This window comes from Micromys minutus, assembly GCF_963924665.1.
Source record: "Micromys minutus genome assembly, chromosome: 25".
Classification (NCBI taxonomy): domain Eukaryota; kingdom Metazoa; phylum Chordata; class Mammalia; order Rodentia; family Muridae; genus Micromys; species Micromys minutus.
Window position 1 is genome coordinate 2,357,551 of NC_137960.1, and position 20,714 is coordinate 2,378,264.

Here is a 20,714-nt window from a genome sequence, read left to right on the forward strand (position 1 = left end):
TTGAAGACTTCAAGTGGCCCCTCTTCCATCATGGGACTGCAGAGGGCTCTCCAGTTATGTCTGCTCAGTCCCAGTGAGTTTCAGGATCCCCCGAGTTAGCTCTACCCTGCTTACTAAACTGGCAGTGAGGGGCTGGAGAGATGGCTCTATAGTTAGAGCACTGGCTGCTCTTGCAGAGGACCCTAGTTCAATTCCCAGTGCCCACAACCAGGACATCTGACCCCCTCTTCTGGCCTCAGGCACAGTTACATATACAGGCAGAGCACCACACATGTAAAAATAAATAATTTCAAACTACCAAATCAAACTGCTAAGTCTCCACCAATCAAGTGCACTGGCGGGAGTCAGACCCTCGTGGTTTGGGTTAATGGGGGTAAAGACATGTCGGAAGCTCATTCTGAAAGTGGCCATGAAGAATCACAGCACAGACAGCCCCTACTCCACTCAGTACAGAGAATTCCAGTCTGCCAGTGGCTTGTGACCCCCGAGACTTTCTTTCCAGATACATCAGGTTTTCATCTGCCAAGATAATGAGAAAACAAAGACTTTGAGAGGTTACACACCAGCCACCATGATCACAGTGACCAATGACACAATAATTAATGATAATTACGATGACGATGATGATGATGTCCGCATGTGTGTGAGGTGGAACTTCTGTTACTTCCCTTTCCCGTTTTACCCAGGTAGCTTAAGTTCTGAGTGATGCGCCAGACTGGCAGCTGTGATGTGCCATGGTCCTGAGGGGAATTCGCTCCGCACTTCCTCTTGTGGACATGTCAAAGCATCCAGTCGATTTGTCCAGAGAAGTGACTCATAGGAACCTGCCACCTACACCCTGGGCCGACTTCCCCTTTCTGTGGGCTTCACGTGCAGCAAAGGGCTGTTCTCTCTCACCTCTGACACAGTGTCAGGTGCACGGCTGGGGTGCCTGGCGGGTCCAGCATCACTGAGCTGCAGGCAAGACATAGATGAAGTTCCCTCTCACAAGTGGATCCAGTCAGATGTGTTTGGAACGATTAGTAATGTTGAGGCTAGAAACACGCTTTAGTTTCATCAAAACCCAAACAAACATTCTTGAGCACAGACCCCAAGAGGCAGGGTTGACATTTGCACCCAACCTGGGGTCCAAACAGAAGTTTCTGTACTTGGCCTGAGCTTGGAACTTTTCTCCTGAGAGTTTCCTTATTTGGGGAGGAAAGAATAAAACCCCATCAGGGCTTGCTTGCGTCCCCGTGTGGATGAGTTAATGTTCTCACATGGGGTTTGCCCATGTCTGCCTCTGTGAGGAATCACGGCATTACGAAATCTGTGTGGTGGTATCACAGTGACATTATTTTAGTTCTAGTGACAGATAAAATATAACATGAGAATGGGAAATGAGACGTAAAGATGGTTAAAGAGTTGTAAAGGAACGGACTTGGATGTTTATCTCAGAGAACCCAGCAGTCCTGCAGCAGAGAAAGAGAGACCGAGAGTTGATCCCGGCAGCCGGGGCGGTTCCAGCAGGTGGTGGCAGGAATTCTGCTCCAGATGAAACTGCCCAGAAGTGAGTTTTCCCAAGTCGGTAAACTTTAGGTCCTCAGGCCCAATTGGGACTCAATACAGCTAGTGAAATGTCTCAGCAGGTGAAGTTGCCTGTCCCCAAACCCAAGTTCCATCTCTGGGACCCAGGCAGTGGAGGGAGGATGGCTTCTGCAAGTTGTCCTCTGACCTCCACACACATGAAGGGACACACACACAATAGATAAATAATAAATAAATAAACGCTATTATTTTGACTGTATGGATTATCTCTTTATCCAGGTCCTTCATCTCTTCCCACTTACTTATAATTTGCTGTTTTCTGTTTGGTAAAAGGTCATTTCTCATTTCGTCTTGAATATATGCGTTTCCTATGAGAATCATTCTTTGCTCCCAGGTGTTCGTGGCACCTCTCCCTTCCCTACAGCTTTGGGTTTGTCTTCTCAGCTGTGGGGTCTGCCAGAGAAAGCTTGGCTGGAAAGAAAAGTAATTAAGAATCTGTCGTGTTTTTGTGTAGATGTGGTTTATTCAAAGCTTTATGACACTCTTCTTCCTCATCAACCACAGGGCTAGCCAAGTAGTCACTTCCCACAGCTGGGCAGCCCCTTCTTGCAAGCCTCAAACATAGTATTTATTTTCTGGGGTTCTCAGTGTAAAGGTTAGACAGCTATATGTCTTTTGTTCAATCTTCACACAAGACATGAAAGACAAAAACAAAAGCATTTTTAAATAATAGCACTTGGAGAGTGTGGTCCAAGGCTGTGATCGCGCTGAAGCCAACAGCAGTAAGATGATTTTTAAACAGGATACTTTCTGGTCGGAAGAATCCTCTATAGCCAACTATATCCCAACAGCCCAATAATTTTGGTCTACAAGACTGCTTTGCCAATGTGTATCTTGAAATTGTTGCAAACTTTAGGATCAGCTTAATACCTAAAGTGAATGAATTCGAGACCCCGATGAAGGTAACTTTGATTTGCTGATCTTTTGGGATATTGCCATCTTTGTGACATGAAGTCTTTCAGTTTCTGGACTTGGTGTGTCTTTCTCTTGATTTTGACTTCTTTCAATAGCTTTCTGTAGTTCTTGGAGCATTAATTAGTTTAGCACTTCCTTTGTTAAATTTACTTATTAGTACTGTATCCCTTTGGAACCATTGTAAACGGAATTTTCTTCTTGATTTAATTTTGGGTCATTCATTCCAAATGCATAGTCCAGTTAATTTTAATTTTTACCGAAATTAGTTTTCAGACATTTCTCTTTTCTCTGGTAATTTGCAGTTGCTGAAATGACCAACAGCAACATAAGTAAAAAATTAGACTTTGCTAATATTTATCTTCTCTTATCTGGGGAACCGGCTGAAGTCGGCATGGAGGTCATGCAATTCAACCCACTTATTTTCATTCTAGTCACGAAGAAGCGAGGCCCAACACTGAATAGTTTGACCAAGTAAACAGTGCCAAGATGTAGCCATCTTGGGCACTGCTCTACAGATGTATCTTCTGACATCACAGCCCAGCTGTAAGTGGTCAGGTGGGACATTGGCTGTTATTAGCAGGTCCCAGAAGGGAGAGCACTGCTCTACAGATGTATCGACTCTAAAACGAAGGTGCAGAGCTTTATGCAGATACTCTGACAAACTAATTAAAAACATTTTCATTGTGTGTGTGTGTGTGTGTGTGTGTGTGTGTGTGTGTGTTGCTTGTCTGCATATTTGTGTACCACACGCATATAGAGCCCAAGGAGGCCAGAAGCAAGGGTTGAATCTCCTGGCACTAGAATTACAGATGGCTTCAAGCCGCCATGTGGGTTCCTAGAAGCAAACCAGGTCCTCTGCAAGAGGAGTCAGTCCTGTTGACCCCTGAGCCATCACTCCAGCGCCCAAACTAATATTTTTTAATTCCTAGAATTTGGGTTTAGGAAAATTTGGTTTGAACTACTTAAAAAAAATCCTTGGGTCACTACTGAGGATTAATTCTTAGTACCTCATCCAGTTACTGAATTCAAAATATTTATTCAGTAGTAGGAAATGTATTAGATGCTAAAGATTCATCAGATGAAAAAAAAGTACAATAAAATTTTTTTGTGATTAGCCCGGATGGGAGCGCAGGCTGGGCTTTGTTAGGACACGTGCTGTCTCGACTTCCTCTCACCCTGTCCCATGACAGTTACGTGTGACCACAGATGTGCCCAGGTCTCACTTCATCCACCCACGTACAACGCATCATTCGATGGGATGTGGGGGGCATCACAGTCACTTCCTTCCCTAACACTGAACAGGGACTTCCCACGGATGCACGAAGAATGTCTCATGTCCATCCCAGCGAACATCATATACAAAATCCTCCCTTTCTACTCGGCTTTGTGACCCAAGCTGTGGACTCTTGGCACCCGCAGATCTTCCTTTTCCCCACTAAACCAGGTTGTCAGCGATTCCCCCACCGCCTACCAGCCATCCCGCCCCTCCTTACACACTTTCTCCGGAAGGCTCAGCTCAAAGCCACCCTTCTTAGCAGTTACATCTGCTGGAAACAAGTGACGCTGCCTTGCTCTTTATTCCTATTGGTCAGGGCAAAAAAATGAAAAAAAAAAAAAAAAAAAAAAAAAAGCCGATGCCCAACGGGGATTTCCAAAGAAGACTTTCTTGGTAAAACATGCGTCAGTGCAAAAAATGCTGGACTATTTTCCCAAATAGAAACTAGCTATCCAGAACTGAGACCCGCGAAGTAGCTATCCAGAACCGAGACCCGCGAGGTGGATTCCGGATCTGAGGGTGAGACCCTTGGGGGTCACCTCTGACAAAAAAAGACAGGTGGGGGTAGGGAGGAAGGTGCGAAGGAGAAAACGAAGGAACAGAGAACAGAAAGGGTCATTCTTTCCTTTCTTGAAGTTATATTTTCTAGTACCGTTTATGAGAATATTGAGCACTCAGCAAATCCAACCCCTCCATCCCACACTTCATAGCTACCCCGGGATCCGGAATGACTCCTGCTGATCCCTGTCTGCGGTTACAGGGTTCATTAGCCTTTGCTGGCTGGTTCTACTCTGTATTGCCTTCCATTTCTTAAGGACGACAGGACTCTCCTGTGGTGACATGCCCCTGTGACACCCTGTGAAATCGTTCTGTTGCTGTGTCTTCTTTGCCCCGTCTGGTCTCGTAACCAACTTGAAACACACTCATTTCTCTTGTTTCTGCTTTGTTGTGTCCCCGTCTGGCCTCAGACTCACTATTGAGGGAAGTCAACCTTGAACCTCCGATTCTCCTGCCCTGTCCTCTCCAGAGCTGGCTTTACAGGTGTGTGCTACCACCTCAGGCTCATATGACGCCAGGGAATCGAACCCTGGGCTTCACGCATTCTAGGCAAACACTCCAGCACACAGATCTACAATATAAAACTCTTCACCGCTCCTATGGACTTATTCACAGTAAAACAACTTTGCTTTTGCCAACTCATAGCCCCAAACTGTACTCTTACTTCGCTTCCTAAACAGACCTATTGAAGCTCTCTGTGCAGGCCACCATAAAGCACTCACACTGGTCCTGGATGCTCTGAAAATGAGATGTGCTAACCCCGGTCACATCTGCTATGCTGTTGGCCTGAAGAATGTTTGCACAATTGGAGCACCTGTGCATTAAAAATAAATTCATATTCGCAAAGGGAAAAGGGCTATAAGTTTCTTATTTTTTCCTTTTTTACTGAGATGTGGTCTAACTCTTTAGCCCAGGCTGGCCTGGAACTCACATTTAGCTAAAGCAGACTTTGAATTGGTGCCTGAATTCCTGCCTCCTGGGATTAACTGTGTGAGCCACCATACTACGTTTACATATATAACGTAATATTTAGGTGTCAGGATGCGGTTCTCGAGGGACCTGCAGGTTTCATCTCTCAGCACCGTTCCTGAGCTTGCTCTTTCTGCAGATAGAAGGTGAGAGATGAACCTCGCTCCACCTCTGTCTCTTTCCCGTCAATCAGACATTTTACCTTCCTCACAGTAATGAGACACCAGCATCGCCACCATCTCCTGCCTCTCGGTGCTGGAAAGGGTTTTTCTGTCACGGCTCATGAGCGAGCTCCCTCCTCATTCTACACTTGACATCCAGTCAAGTCCGGCTTGAAGTGAAAAGTGGGGTGTTCTTGGCAATCTGGGGTCACACCCTGTTTCTTCCCACTAACCCCAGGTATCAGATCCCTCTCCCACATCAGCCATCCCTACTCTACCTCCACCTGGGGTCTTGGACCAACCCCAGCCTGTGGCAACAGTATCCTTTGCTGCAGACAAAGGACTGGTTGCTTCAGCACAGGGAAGAAACTGACAGCAACAAGGTTTCCACAAAGTGCTTCTTTTTGTACTTACGAATGTCCAATTGTGACGGCTGGTAGCACTAGATGACGTGCTAAAACTGACCTGCTAACATGGCTAGGGGAACTCTTGAAGGGCCCCACCCTGCCCCCGCTAGGTGAAGAGCTCCAGGCAATTGCTGACTTATACAAGAAAATCCTTATCCCCCAGGAATGAGTCCCTTAACTGCCAAAGTGCTTGTTCCTAAACACCATGTATTGTGTTGATATATTTGCTAGCTTTTACACATGTATGTAACCGTGATGGGAAGGAAGAAGGAATCCGGAGTGAGTAGAGGCGGCGTGATATGGGCAGGTTAGAAGGATCGAATGAAATGAGTTAATACAGTAGACTATATGAAAGCAAAAATATATCATTTATAAGAAGGAGAGCACTTGAGGCTTAAGGTTGAGCCTTTGGATGCTATCTCCACAGGTGGTCTAGTGCCTCAGTTTCTCTCCCTGCTCCCCAAGAGGTCTTTGCACATGTCTGCAGGGAAAGCAGTGCTGATGCTCTTTGTGTACCTTGAGGGTACCGTTACCACTCAGCATTCCATCGCTGTAAGGAAATGCAGGATGCAGGCACTACTGTAGAAAAGAAGGTTGCTCATCTCATAGTTGTCCAGGCACTTGTTCAGAGCAGCTGTGTTGCTTCATTATGGTTAGGGACCCACAGCAGATATTATGAGTGGTAATGATTTGGATGTTTGGTAGGGAAGTGGAAAGAGGGAGGCAGAGTCAGAAAAGGATAGAGTCATATTCATATATAATCTATATCTATACATATATCTATATACCATCTATATATCTATGTATCATCTATATATTTATAATGTATATATCATCTATATATCTATATATTATCAATATATTTATACATCATATATATCAATATATCATCTATACACCTATATGTCTATATGTTTATATATCAAATCTATATATCTATATAATCTATATATCTATATATCATCTATAAATCTATATACCTATGTATCTATATGTCTATACATCTAATCTATATATCCACCTGTATATAATATATATTTATCTATATATCTAGATCAGATCTCGGCTGTACTTGTCAAAGGTTCCACAGTATCTTTTGACACCATTTTCCTGGAGACGGAACCTTCCCTTAGAGGATCCCAAACACCACACACCTGCAGCACCAGCTGTGGGGTTCACTACTTACAACTGCTCTGCTCATCTAAGATCGCCGTCGGAGGTTCCTGACTTCTCTCCTTATCCCGTGCCGTGTGCAGTCTGGCTACTCAGCTCCACCTGCATCTTCCCAGGATTCCCCAGGCTTGCTCTTGCTCAGGTGGCTCAGGCCTGAGCTAGACCACACCCTCCTCTCCCCTTTAGCCTCACTATGCAAATGAGCTCCTTCAAGGGGTTCCCTTCCCTCCCCTCCTCTCCCTTTCCTCTCAGTGTTTGCCTGCATGTATGTCTGTGTAGCCCATGTGTACCTACTACCTACAGAACTTGGCAGAGGGCATCAGATCCCCTGGAACTGGGTGGCTTCAGATGGTTGTGAGCCAACACAAGCATGTTCAGAACTGAACCTGGGTTCTCTGCAATAGCAGCCAGTGCTCTTAACCACCACCCACCTCTCCAGCCCTCTCTACTATTTTTTAAATATTAGTTTGACATGTTGTAATTTGTAGTTTCACTGTAATTTATAAATAGCTACACTTTTGAAGACTTATTTTATTTGTGCATGCACGCGTGGTCGTGTGTGTGTGTGTGTGTGTGTGTGTGTGTGTGTTCCCCTGGGGCTGGATTTACAGGCAGCTGTTAGAGTCATGAGTCCCTGGAAATGGGTGATGATACCTGAACTCTGGCTGTCTGTAAGAGCCACAAGCACTCTTAACCTCTGAGCCACCTCTCCAACCCCATAAACGCTTCCATTTATTAATGTATGATTTGTGAATGTTAGACAATCGAGCGTTTCTGGTTTTGGAGCTGAGAGAACAGTGCATAGGCGCACAGGTCTCAGGCTGCTGGTCGTATCCGGGCAGCCGGAGCGCCTGGCAGGAGTGGCCCGGGCCATACCCCCACATTAACATCCCTGTGTCCTTCCTGCACCAACTAACACGCAGCCTCTTGAAACTCCATCTGGGGACCAAGTCTCCAAGTGCATGAGCCTGGGGGAGACATTTCACATCAACTCGAGGAGTGGGTTGTCTTGACCGGAAAGGAGGGTAGTGTGGACCGGAAGAGGCACATTGGCTTTCTCTGTCACTGGTGCTGGCTTTTGGTCTGGGTGCATCTACAGATGTTGGGATTACATTAAGTACGCTGTACATTAATTTCTTCTGTACACACGACCTATCTCACTATAGAGTGTTAAAATTGTAAAGGATTTCATTTTCTGGTCACGTCTCAGTAATTCAGCGTTTAGTGAATTTCCCATGGGCTTGCGGTGGCCTGTGGGAAACAGCGCGATGGCTCCACCTCTACCGGGCTGCCTTGAGATTGGAAGGTGAGTTTCCTAACTCAGACTTCAGTAGAGGTAAATAATTCGCTATGTGAGACACCCACGTTTGTACATAAGCCTGTGGTGGCCCGAGCTGAGCTACCAGGTCTCTCGTAGACCCTGCTGTGCTGATCCGGAGCAGCAGAGAAACTTCAATATGGTCCTCCAGCCTCACCCCATTTTGTGTTACTCAGAGAAGACTCTTCATCACAACCCACACAGTCAGCTCCTAATTCATCCATGGAAGGAAATTCTCAGCCTTAAAAAAAAGAAAGGAAGGAAGGAAGGAAGGAAGAAAGAAAGAAAAAAGATAAACATGTGGCCTGGGAGCAGCTCAGTCATAGAGAACTTTGGACCTGTGAGGTTCTAAGTTCAACCTCCAACACGGGACAATACACAAGATCAACCTTAACTGTCAAATGTCGGTTTCTCTCCAGATTCACAAAGGACCTTCTGGTCACACCTGTCTGCTGGAGACAGCTGACGCTGCCTCATTTCCCTTCCTCGTTGGTGATGGGGAGTCAGTCATCTGAGACAGGAGGGGATTTCCAGTAAGTTCTCCCTCCAGTGTCTCACCAAACCAGGAACCTCACTTGGACTAAAGGAACGGCTGGTCCCCTTGCGTGCCACCTCCAAAGGGAAGGTCTCTGTACTCGTCCCGGATTTGGCAGCCCAGTTTTTACAACACCCTTGAGAAACAAGAACAAATTCTCCTTCCTGTGTGTGTTCCTATTGTTGCTGCCTAATCTCTGAGTCCAGCCCTTCCCAACAGCCGTTCCTAATGAGTTTTTCCCAGTCCCACCTTTTAAAAGATGTAACTAACTTTTAATTAATTAATTAATTTTTTTTTTTTGCCAAAAGTTCACCACCTTTCATAGTGGACATCAGCGGCAGGTGCAATTGAGCACACGGTGCAATTTAAAGACTTCCTGTTCCCGGATAATCAGAATTCCTCTTCATCCAGCCCCTCCTCACCCTGCTTTGTGTGCACATGGGCACACAACACACACACACACACAACACACACACAGCCCAAATAAATAAGTGAATGAGGAAACAGGTCAGGATTGGAAAACCTTCTTAGAATGCTCAGGGCCACAGATTCAGTTCCAAGAACAGAGAGAGAGAGAGAGAGAGAGAGAAGTTCGGAACCCACTTGTGTTCTTATCAGGCCTTATAGACGTGTCTAACACACATGTTGTCACACTACTTTATGAATTCTATTAGACCATTTTTACTGTGGGTCTCAGCGTCCTGTGAAGTCCGATGTGGATCAGGCCTGTTCCATCCCAGCATTAGATGCTCTGAACTCATGGGGAACACTGACAATTGTGACCTGAGTGTGTGCACCAGGCTGTGTGTGTAACACACGTACCGGCCCCTCATTTAAACCTCACTGGCTGGCGAGTGAGAACAGCAGACACGTAGTACATGCCGATATCTTCTGATGTTCAGACATGTGAGTGTGTGGGAGACAGACAGACAATATTTGTCTTCCATTAACTGTTTTCACCGAATTGCTGCTTACAATTTCCCCTGTTCGGCTCCTTACTCTCCTGCACAAACACCGCTCTCCTCTCCTCCCCTCAGCCCCACCTGTGAGCCGGCCCAGCTCCTGCCAAGAGCCTTCCTGATCGGCCTGTGAGAACCATCAAGCGCCCCAATACCTCCATCCCATCAGCAAACTTAGACATATCTAAGTTACATATGTAAAATGTCATCAACGTGAATAACTATTGGTTTCAAGTTGTTGTTTAGAAGCTTATTCATTATCTGGGGTGGACTATCAGAAAAGTATATAATCATTTTTATTTTTAATAAAACAAACAGCATTGTGTGCTCACCTTACAGAATGACTTGAAATGATGGGGTGGACAAGCTTACCAATTCTGTCTGTCTGTCTGTCTGCCTCTCTCTCTCTCTCTCTCTCTCTCTCTCTCTCTTTCTCTCTCTCTCTCTCTCTCTCTTTCTCTCTCTCTCACACACACACACACACACAAATACACTAGATAAATACATGTAATAAAAATACTGGGCTTTTTAGCACAAGTCACAGAAGTCTGTGATCTGAGCAAGTCCAGAGGTTAAGACGGCAGATCACAAGTTCAAAGCTAACCTGGGAAATGAATAAATTCTTCCTCAAAGTAGAGAGAGATCTGGGCCTGTAGCTCAGTGGGAGTCACTTCCCCCCGTACTTTAATCTGCCCACTGTTAGTTTAAACTCTACGGAGGTCGATGCTTTGCCATGGACAGGAGGTCTAGATGGGGAGAGAACTTGAAACTCCTCCCATGTGCGATATTAACCTTCAGGGCTGTAAGAAGTCTAGCTCCCTTCCTGAGCATCCACAGCAGTTCTAGATCTAACCTCAGCCTGTTGTGCTAGTGGATAGATGAGAACTGCTTCAGTCCTGATCCAGCTTTGCCATGCTCCCCACACTCCCCGGTCCTCTCAGCACTTCAACTGAACCCCACCTCATCCCTCCAGGATGCCCAGCCTCTGCTTTGAGTGTCTCCCTTGAGGACTTTGGGTAACCACAGGGACCCTCTCTGCTTTTGGGGGGTGCCACTGAAATTAGTAACATTTTAGGGGTCAAGCTGAAAACTTCCCTTATGTCAAGACTACACCATAACTAACCTTAATTTTCCATTAGCTTGTTAGAATTTCCCTAACTGAAGAAGTGCAGTCTCTGCTATCCAATCAAGAGGATGAATTCTGCTTCGTCATCAGTTACCAGGGAAGGCTGCTCCTAGAGGTGGCCACAGCCTTCAGCTCTAGAGATTTGCTGAAATGGACACACTTTCCATCACTTTTGACCTCTACACCATTAAGCTGAGGTGCAGCAAGTGCCTCAGGCTAAAGGCGCCTGGCTGACAGTCTTCCTTCACCTCCTTTGCTCACACACAGCTTCAAACACACAGTTGTCTCAACAACCTTGCGTAGGAAATGCTTCCCCAGTGCCCAAACTGCTGAGTGAGTGAGTGGCCATCCCAGAGCTGGCCCAGCTCCGCGGCCCGATTAAAGTGTCTCAGCTGCAACTGGATCCAGCATTTAAAAAAGGAAACAAAATGATCCTTCTACGAACAATGTATTCTTTATACCCTAAAGAAGTCATACGTGCATACAATATATTTTGATCCTACCCACCTCCTTCAAGCTTCTTCTGGAGACTTCAAACACGTCTCCCTCCCAAATTCATTTCCCCTTTAAAATAAAAATGACAACCCCAAACCAAAAACCCTACTCTCCTTTTGTTTTTTTTTGTTTTTTTTTTTGTTTTTTGTTTTTTTTTTTTTGGGGGGGGGTGTGTGTTGTTGTTGTTATTTGTTTATTTGTTGATTAGAGACAGAGACTTGCCACATAGACCAGGCTGACCTCTAACTCACAGAGACCCAGCAGCCTCGGCCTCCTGAGTGCTGGGATCAGAGGCATGGGCCACCAGCCCAGGCTGAGTATCCTTTTAATGAAGAGAATCCTAAGTTTCAGAAAGGGATCTTCATACTGAATCTCTAACTAGCAACTGATGATGCTGGTCTCCTTTGCTGCTGATTGGCTCCCGCGCGCTGGTCTTACCCAATCCAGTGGCAAAGCAGCGACTCCCCTGGTTCTTAATATTTTAGCAATGAGTAAAGAGAATAAAGTTAGTCTGAAGTTTGTCTTCTCTCACTCCCGTCTCTCCTCCAGCATGATGTGGCTCCCCACAGTTCCCTGTGTGGCAGTTGTGATCCTGTTGCTGACAGTGTTGAGCCCTCCCGTGGCGTTGGTCCGAGACCCCACACGTAAGTGCACACCTCAGGTGCTGGGCTGCTGAGGGTGGGGGAAGGAAGGAGCCAACTTCCTCACGGGCCGGGTCCCTGGAAACTATTGGCATCTTCTGTGACCATGCACAGTCCTCACGTGAACTCTATGTCCCAGACGGAATCCTGGGAGTTTGTGCTCTCAGATCCGTGTGAGAGGTCCTTGTGAATCAGCCATTGCTTTTCAAGTTTCTTCCAGTAAAATCTACACCTTGTGTCGGGAAGGTCGGTATCCTGATGTTAAATTAACTTCTGGATAGGCCCTGCCTTTACTGTGTTGATCTGTGCCAGACAAAGAGCCTCTCTTTAAAAATAGAACTTCCTATGTGTGTTTCTATTCTACGTTTTATGTTGATTTTCTGGTGTTTTAGGACAAAAAAGGTAAAATATTGATCTAATCAGAAGATTTCTGTGGAAGTGTCACAGAGTCAGGGGACAGCAAGGGCATGGCAGGGAGATCCGTGCGCATCCTCTGCAGGCTGTGAGGCTGAACCCAGGGCTTCCTCTTTCTCCCCATGCAGTGCAGAACCTCTGTGGGGTGGTGGTTAGTGTCTCCCTTTCTCCCTGGGAGCACACAGCAGCTAATGCTGAGGTTCTTAGATCTGGAAATGGCCTTTGAGAAGACGTGCATCTGTGGGCTATTCCATAGGCCCGGAGGCCCCCCTTCTGAGACCCTGTTCAGTGTTTGTGATCTGAACATATCTGTATTTTATTTTTCCCCCTCATGCTCTGCCCTGAGCCCATGAAAAGGACACAACTTCTCTTTGCATCATAGAATTTACTTTTTAGTTTCATGACCCACACATATGTCACACACAGAAAAATCAAAGTCTGTGGTCTGCACATGGGGGATAAAAGATGGGGTTATTAACACTGCTGAAAGCTGTGACCCTGGGCTGGACAGGTGGCTCAGTGGTTAAGGGCACTGGCTGCGCTTTCAGAGAACCTGGGTTCAATTCCCAGCACCCACATGGTGGCTCACAACCATCTGAACTCCAGCTCTCAGAGTTCTAACATCTTCACATAGACAGGCATGCAAGCAAAACACCAACACACATAAAATGAAAATAAATAATTTTTAAAAAATCAGTGACCTCAGAACGCTGGGACTGTGGGCAAACCCTCTGACCTTCTTAGCTTTGGCTGAAATGTAAAATGTGGGAGGGATGATCATTTTCATAGAGCTGTCTGAGGACTGGGAGGGGCCGTGTAAAGCAGTAGGGACCTGCTGCCCCACTGTGTGCTCCCTCTCTGTAAGCTGTTATCAAAGGGCACAGGGAAGCTTCCACACTGCTCTCTCTTCATTGTCACCTCCAGTAGACCAGGCTCCTGCCCTTGCATCATCGTCTGTCACACGGACCATTCTTACTGCTTCCAAAACTCCCTTTTCTCCATCCTGTCTTCTACAAAGTCAAACCCATTCTCCTCCGCTCTTCTGTGTTGTCTCAAACACAGGGGGGAGTAATTCAGTCTCCAAAACTCTTCAGAGCGTGGAGACTCGCTCTAACCTTTCCCCTGGGGTCACATTTGACATCTGATTTAAACTGGTCTGGTTTGTGAATTCTCTGCACCTGTAATTCAGATGAGCGACTGTGGCTCGGTATTGGGATCATGGTTTCAGTTTCCAGAAACGTCTCCAGTAGTTTCAGTAAACAACAGAAAGCTCCCATCAACTCCAAGGCTTGTGAGTTGGGGTTGCTCCTGATCCCCATAGTCTCATCTCTCACCGGCTGCCCTCATGCCCAGTGCTCTGTTCATGAACTCAGTGTTGGCATGAGGTATCACCTCAGCTGAGAGGTCCCCCCCCCCAGGTATCCCCTCTGCTGACATTTGCAGCCACCACCCTCCTCTGGCTCGCATCAGTGACAGGTCTAGTCCCCAGGGTGCTCCACCCCTCCTGTCACTCAAGGCTTGCTGTGGATGGAACTCCACCCCTCTCCTACTTCTGCCCCAGCTTCACAGTTTTATGCTCTGACATGGAGAGAGGCGTCCGTTTCTTCCTCTTTGGATTCCCATGACAGCACGGGCCTGCAGGGCGGGCATGTAGGGAATTTACTGTGTCCTATGTGGTGTGTTTAAGGAACTTGAGCGTGAGAGATGGGAGGGAGGTGTCCTCTGAGGGGTGAGTGCTGACTTCCAGCTTAGCTCCAGGTGGGGCAGGTGTGGGGTCAGAAAGGGTCACACCCCGCTGGCCCCAGTGCTGCTGGAATACAAGAGACAAATCTGTTGTGTGCTTGCTCTTTGGGGAGGTGACCGTTCTGGACACCAACACCTGTCCCTCCTGGATGGCCGGTGGCAGGATTGTTCTGTTCTCAAGCTTATTCCAAATGGGCCATATCGCTCTTGGAGCTGCAGGACCAGCAGCAACATCCAGGCCTAACCGAGCAGGGGAGAGTGGCCCTGACCAAGAGCGTGTGACAGGGGAAGCCCACAGAACTGTAGCCCTACACAAGGAACCACATGCAACTGAGGTTTGCTGGGGGTGTGAGAAATAGTCTCTCCAGGGAAGAGCACACCAAGTGATTATCCAATCCCAAGTAGTCAGCCTTCAAAGTGTACATGCAAGTAACATCATACAGATAGCATGCTGAGGGTCTATTTATGTATTTAGGAATGTACTCATATATGTATATGTGTATGTGTATATGTATATCTACATATATGTATGTATGACAATTAATGGTAAAAGAGACCATGAATTTGAAAGAGAACATGGAGGTGTACGGAGGAAGGTTCAGTGGGAGGAAAAGGAAAAGGAGAAATTATTTAATTATATGACAATCTCAAAGAATAAGTCTCACTGGATATGAACCATACTTAGGCCCCTTAGTGGATGTTCCAACAGAAGGGAACTCAATGGTATTCTTGGAGAGTTGATCTTTTACTTATATATGGTTTCAGATTTTTTAAAATATTATTCCTGTGTGTGTTTGAATATGTCTTTGTTTCTTAAGTTTTTCTTTTTCCATTTTTTGTTTGTTTCATTCTGGTTTTTTTTTCTTTTGTTGTTTTGTTATTTTGGTTTTTTTTTTTTTTTTTTTTGGTCTTTTTTGTTTTGTTTATGTCCTAATTGATTACTTTCTATTGTACAAGAGAACAAAGTGTGGTTTTGAGAGATGGAGAGGACCCGGAAGAAGTTGAGGGAGGGGAAACTGTGAACAGAATATACTGTATGAGGAAAATTCATTTAATAAAACAGAAGAGTACGGTGGGAGATAAAATGGCCGCCACTGGACCTCTGTCGCTCGGGACCTGGAGGTCGTGATGAGGGCTAGAGAAATGAAGGGAGGACGGTCCCGCCTCTCCTGGGACTAGGGGGCGGTTTCCCCGAGTTCCTCCATCACTTCAGACAGTTGTAGCCGTCGGGCCTGGAGTGGAGCTGGGGTGTGTGTCCTTTCCGCCTCAGTTGTCATGGCGTCGGGGGTGAGCGGGTCGAACTTGGGTCTGGTCATTTCGACAGCTGAGGGGACTCGGCATCTTGTCCCCAGAGAAGAAGATAATTCTTGTCTCCACAGCACGGTTTTTGGAACACGATAAAGTTGAGTGTCATTTCTACAACGGGACGCAGCGAGTGAGGTATCTGATCAGATACTTCTACAACCAGGAGGAGTTCGTGCGCTTCGACAGCGACGTGGGCGAGTTCCGCGCGGTGACCGAGCTGGGGCGGCCGGACGCCGAGTACTGGAACAGCCAGAAGGACCTCGTGGAGCGGAAGCGGGCCGAGGTGGACACGGTCTGCAGACACAACTACGGGGTCGTGGAGAGCTTCACTGTGCAGCGCAGAGGTGAGACGGGACCCGTGGGCGGCGGAACCGGCGAGGGCGCGGTGCGCATGCGCGCGGGGCCGTGGGTGTCCCGCTGCAGCCCGCGGTGTGGCTCAGCCTCGGGGCAGGGCGCCGACCCTCGGCTCCGGGAACTGCCGGTCGCCTCTCCCCGGCCCGAGGGAAATGTCAGGACGCCCAGGACAGCGAGGCGGGGCTGAAAACTGTCTTACACGTTCACCAAGTAGAAGAAGGGTGCGGAGGGAGGGCCCAGAGGAGAGTAGCCTGCCCGGGCCTCGGCCAAACTGTTTGAATCTCAGTTGCAACTCAGTTTTTCCCGAAAAATTTACTTCTCTTTCTTCTCTTGATAAGAGAGATACCCAAGCTGGTTCTGCAGGTGCCCTGGACAGACATGACTCTTACATTTTAAAATTAATCGTTAACGACTTACAGTAATTCAGTCGCCTTTTAAAGACGTTTAGGACGTTAGGTTTCATACCTGTAAAGTTTGGGCCTTAAAAAAAAATTACGCTTTAAAATGAAGCTTTTACTATTAAAATCTTTAATCTCTGTGCAGTTCCCAGAGAGACTGGAAATTTTGCTGACCCTACCGTATTTATTATATCATTAGAGACCATTTTAGGTTGAATGACTTAGTTTATCCACGGAGCAATATCTTAAAAGACAAGAGAAGCTGGATATATAGCTGTCAGCAAGGCACCTGGCAGCCCTCAGTAAAGATGGCGGTGAAGACATGATTTTTTTTTCCCCCATAACAGATAGTATAGTCACATGAGTGCCCTTAACCAAGATGGCTGACATTCGTGGTCTGCCCTTAACCAAGATGGCTGACATTCATGACCTGCCCTTAACCAAGATAGTGGGTTAGGCTCAAGTCAAAGGTGTTTGAACTCTTGGTGAGAGAGAAAAAAAAAAACAAAAAAACAAAAAAAACTCATCTTTTTTCTGGTCCTTGGTGGCCAAGGCTCTTGGCAGAGTGCTGATGAGTGGGTTGGACCTTAGAGGAGAACCCTGTGCTCCTAGGCAGAGGGTGGGACTGAGTTGGACTAAAGTCTAAAGTCCAAGGTTGCGATGTTGTAGGTCAACAACCTAATTACAATTAATTTCAGGCTTGCTTAGCTCACATTTCTATTCATAATCAAAGGAAGCCAAGACAGGAACGCTGGCAGGGCAGGAACTTGGAAGCAGGAGGTGAAGCACAAGCCATGGAGGGCGGCTTACTCCTCATAGCTGCTCAGCCTGCTTTCTTTTAGAGCCTAGGGAACAGCACCACCCACAGTGGGTGGGGCCCTCCCCAATCAACCCCATCTGCACAGCTCAAAGTGGGGTAACAGCTTCCGAAGATTGTAAGAGGTGAACTGAAAATAAACAAAGAAAACAAAGGCCTCTATAAACTAATTTTAAGGGTGGTGTCACTTAGCTGTGGGTAAAATTACCACAGCTGAGAGGAGAGCCTGTCTCTCTGCCTGGAGCTCACCTCCAGCTTGTGGTTCCTCCTAAGAGTGGATCTGACAGTAAATTGCGAAAACAGAACCTAAGTCCTGGGCGACTTTGTGGTAGAACCTTAGCCGGCCTGGCCGTCAGCCAGGGTGGATGTAGGCAGGCAGCCCACCTGGAAGACAGATCCGCCCTCATGGCTCCTTCTCACCCTCTCCTCTAGTTGAGCCTAAGGTGACTGTGTACCCTGAGAAGACACAGCCTCTGGAACACCACAACCTCCTGGTCTGCTCCGTGAGTGACTTCTACCCTGGCAGCATTGAAGTCAAGTGGTTCCGGAATGGTGAGGAGGAAAAGACTGGAGTAGTGTCCACCGGCCTGATCCAAAATGGAGACTGGACCTTCCAGATCCTGGTGATGCTGGAGACAGTTCCTCAGAGTGGAGAGGTTTACACCTGCCAGGTGGAGCATCCCAGCCTGACCAGCCCTGTCACAGTGGAGTGGAGTGAGTGGTAACCTGCAGACTCTGTGAATGCCCACCCGCCAGGGAGGGGGCGTGGCTTACCCCTGCCTGTCAGCCTTTTCTGCCCACACACTCTTTCCACTGGTTTTGTGCTGTCCTGTCTTTCTGCATGGCTCACAGGGTAGGTGTGTGGTACTTCTACAAGAACCTTTGTCCTGTGGAGGACAGTTGTGCTCCCAAACACGAATCTGAGCCTCCCAACGAAATCACAGGTTCTGGAATCTTCCTAGCCCTGGCTGCAGCCTCTGCCTCTGGCTGGGTTTTGTTTTTGCTGCTAGTGGTGATGATGATGGACAAGGAGCAGTACAAGGTCATGTCTGACCTCAGGGACATATAGTCACAGCTCTGCCTTTGCTTGCCCTCAGAGCTCAGCAGCTTTCTTGTCAGCTCAGCTCAGGGTGGCCATATTTAAAGCTCCTCGTGGTGTGAGCCTCTTGGTATTTGGTTTCTCAACATGACCAGGAGTGTTCAATTCTAGCTTTTCCAGAACAAACATCTTCCTTGGTCTCAAGGCTCTGAGTCTCAGGGGTCCTTAGTGGAAATAGGATTTGGGCTAACCCCCCAAACCTTTGGCTTCCTTTCTCAGAGGCGCAGTCCACATCTGCACAAAACAAGATGCTGAGTGGAGTCGGGGGCTTCGTGCTGGGTCTGTTCTTCCTCGGAGCTGGGCTGTTTGTCTACTTCAGGAACCAGAAAGGTAAGGCGCTTGGTGGGGGCCACCACTCCGTATCATTTCAGGGAAGAGCCATGGCTTTGTCTCAGGATGCCACTGGCCTTGTGACCTCAGGTTTCAATGAACTCTGAAAGCCACAGTCTGTAGTTAGTTGATTGAACCCCTAGGAGGGATAACGCGTGGGAAAGTTAAGGTGGTTCTGGCTTGAGACCTGAGAACAGAGAATGGGGACGAGCTAGGGGCACTGCTGGTGACTGCAGCTCCTTGAGCCCCTTCCTCTGTCTGTGCTCCTTTCGGTCCTGTGCTGTGGGGGTTGTTACTAGAGGAAGCTCAGGTGGCAGCTCAGAGTCTGGGGACATGTGTGTGGACAGATCTGCCCCCATGTATGTAAGCATCTATTGAATTCTCTCTTCTAGGACAGTCTGGACTGCAGCCGACAGGTAACGCCCTTCAGTCTTCTCTCAGAGACAGATCTGCTTCCCCTACAGTGTGCGGGCTGGGGTGATGGCTACAAAGCAGAAAATGGGGGAAGACTGAAGACTCTCTGCTCACTGCCGTACTCTCAGGAGAGGCCTGGGGTGGTCAGAGAAGCCACTGCAGAGTTAGGTCTGGAAACACCCCTGTCCCCTGTGCTCTGCAGGTCTCCTGAGCTGAGGTGAGGTGACAAGACTGAAAAAAGGTGTTCTCCCCGTCTCCATGTCATGAAAACATGTCCTGCTTGGCACACAGTCCTCCAGAGACAGTGCTCTCCCAGGACCGGGCTCCTCCCGATTCTCCACCCTGGAGATCTGTGCTTCGATGGCTGCTTAGCCCCCGGGACAGAGGCCCCTCGCTCACCTCTCCTGCTCCCTTTTGTCCCTTGCTCTTTGGTGCTTCTGAGCCAGTCTGCTGTCATATGCTTTGTTACATTTTTCTCAAATAAACAAAGAATGAATGTCATCTGCTTCATGGAGTTTCAAGCAGAAGAAATAGCAAAGAGAAAGGAAGGACCCACCCACTATACGTCACTGTTCATGCGTAATAAGCATGGGGGATCGTGTGAATAAATTCAGTTTTAACTCGTTACCTGTCAACTAGAGTATTTTTCTGTGTTGGATTGAGTTTGAGAAACACCACATAACATCGGTACAGGCACAGTCATTTAAGCCCAAGGAAGGGATGTCTGTGAGGGGATGTTAGAGGAGGGAGATGTTGCTGTGGGCCTTGTCACAGTCTGGGCGCAAACACAATCAAGGCAATGCTCCGAGTCCCACAGGCTCTGTCCTTCGCTGTGCGGAGCAGCTGGATGGGAAGAAAAAGACATTTGCATTGGTTGAGAATCGGGAAGGTTCTGCTGCGGGTTCCTGACCCGTCCTACTGATGAGTCAGTCTGAGACACCTGAGGCTTTGCTCTGGCCTCCACGCACAAGGACACAAATTATAAAACAAATCAATAAAAGCCATGGACTGTGACAATTCAAGGACAATGAAACCAACTAGCCAAGCAAAATGATACTCAAGTCAAAATGCTGGTAGGTTATTGCCTGAGGAAAACACACTTTCTATAGAAATTATACAGGAAGTAAACCTGTGAGGAGCAGGGAGATGGCTCAGGATGAAAGCTGTAACATGTAGTTTTTGCTTCCGGCTTTAAGCTCTGGGCAGGCTGTGCTATGAGCCCTCACCCAGATTCTCTTGGATCCATGAAAAAAATTTAACACACACACATACACACCAGTTACTCTTAAAATACCTTTGTTAACTGAATGACTGGGTACTCCTAAACCTCCTGTCACCCCAGGCATAATCGGATACACTGGCCACTGGCCGGTCCAACCGAAAACTCACATGGCTGGTTGGCTTTATCTCCAGGTACTTCTGCCTCCTCCTTCTTCCTCACTCCTTCGCCCCCACCCCCATTTTCCAGATTCTCTCTGCATCATCCCACACAACTCTTAAGTGTCCTGACCCTTACACAGCCATTGGTCATGGATATCTTTATTGATTGATCGAGAACCAGTTGGGGAACAGGACCTTAGCATCAGAGCCACCTTCTACATCTCACCTTTTCTGTTTAATGATAATAATAATAATAATAATAATAATAATAATAATAATAATAATAATTTCTCTCCTAGACAAAACTAAACAAAACCATAACAGTCATGTAAATTACTCA

At 47.2% G+C, this 20,714-nt stretch overlaps 1 protein-coding gene across 1 annotated transcript; it reads left to right on the plus strand.

The window, feature by feature from the left end:
* The first annotated feature begins 12,025 nt into the window (after positions 1-12,025).
* Positions 12,026-19,477, plus strand: LOC308437271 (H-2 class II histocompatibility antigen, I-E beta chain). Its single transcript, XM_080938358.1, has 6 exons — positions 12,026-12,123; positions 15,657-15,926; positions 17,584-17,865; positions 18,470-18,580; positions 18,973-18,996; positions 19,197-19,477. The coding sequence occupies exons 1-6, from the start codon at positions 12,030-12,032 to the stop codon at positions 19,208-19,210; spliced, it is 795 nt and encodes a 264-aa protein (XP_080794484.1). The 5' UTR covers positions 12,026-12,029; the 3' UTR covers positions 19,211-19,477.
* Positions 19,478-20,714: the final 1,237 nt, after the last annotated feature.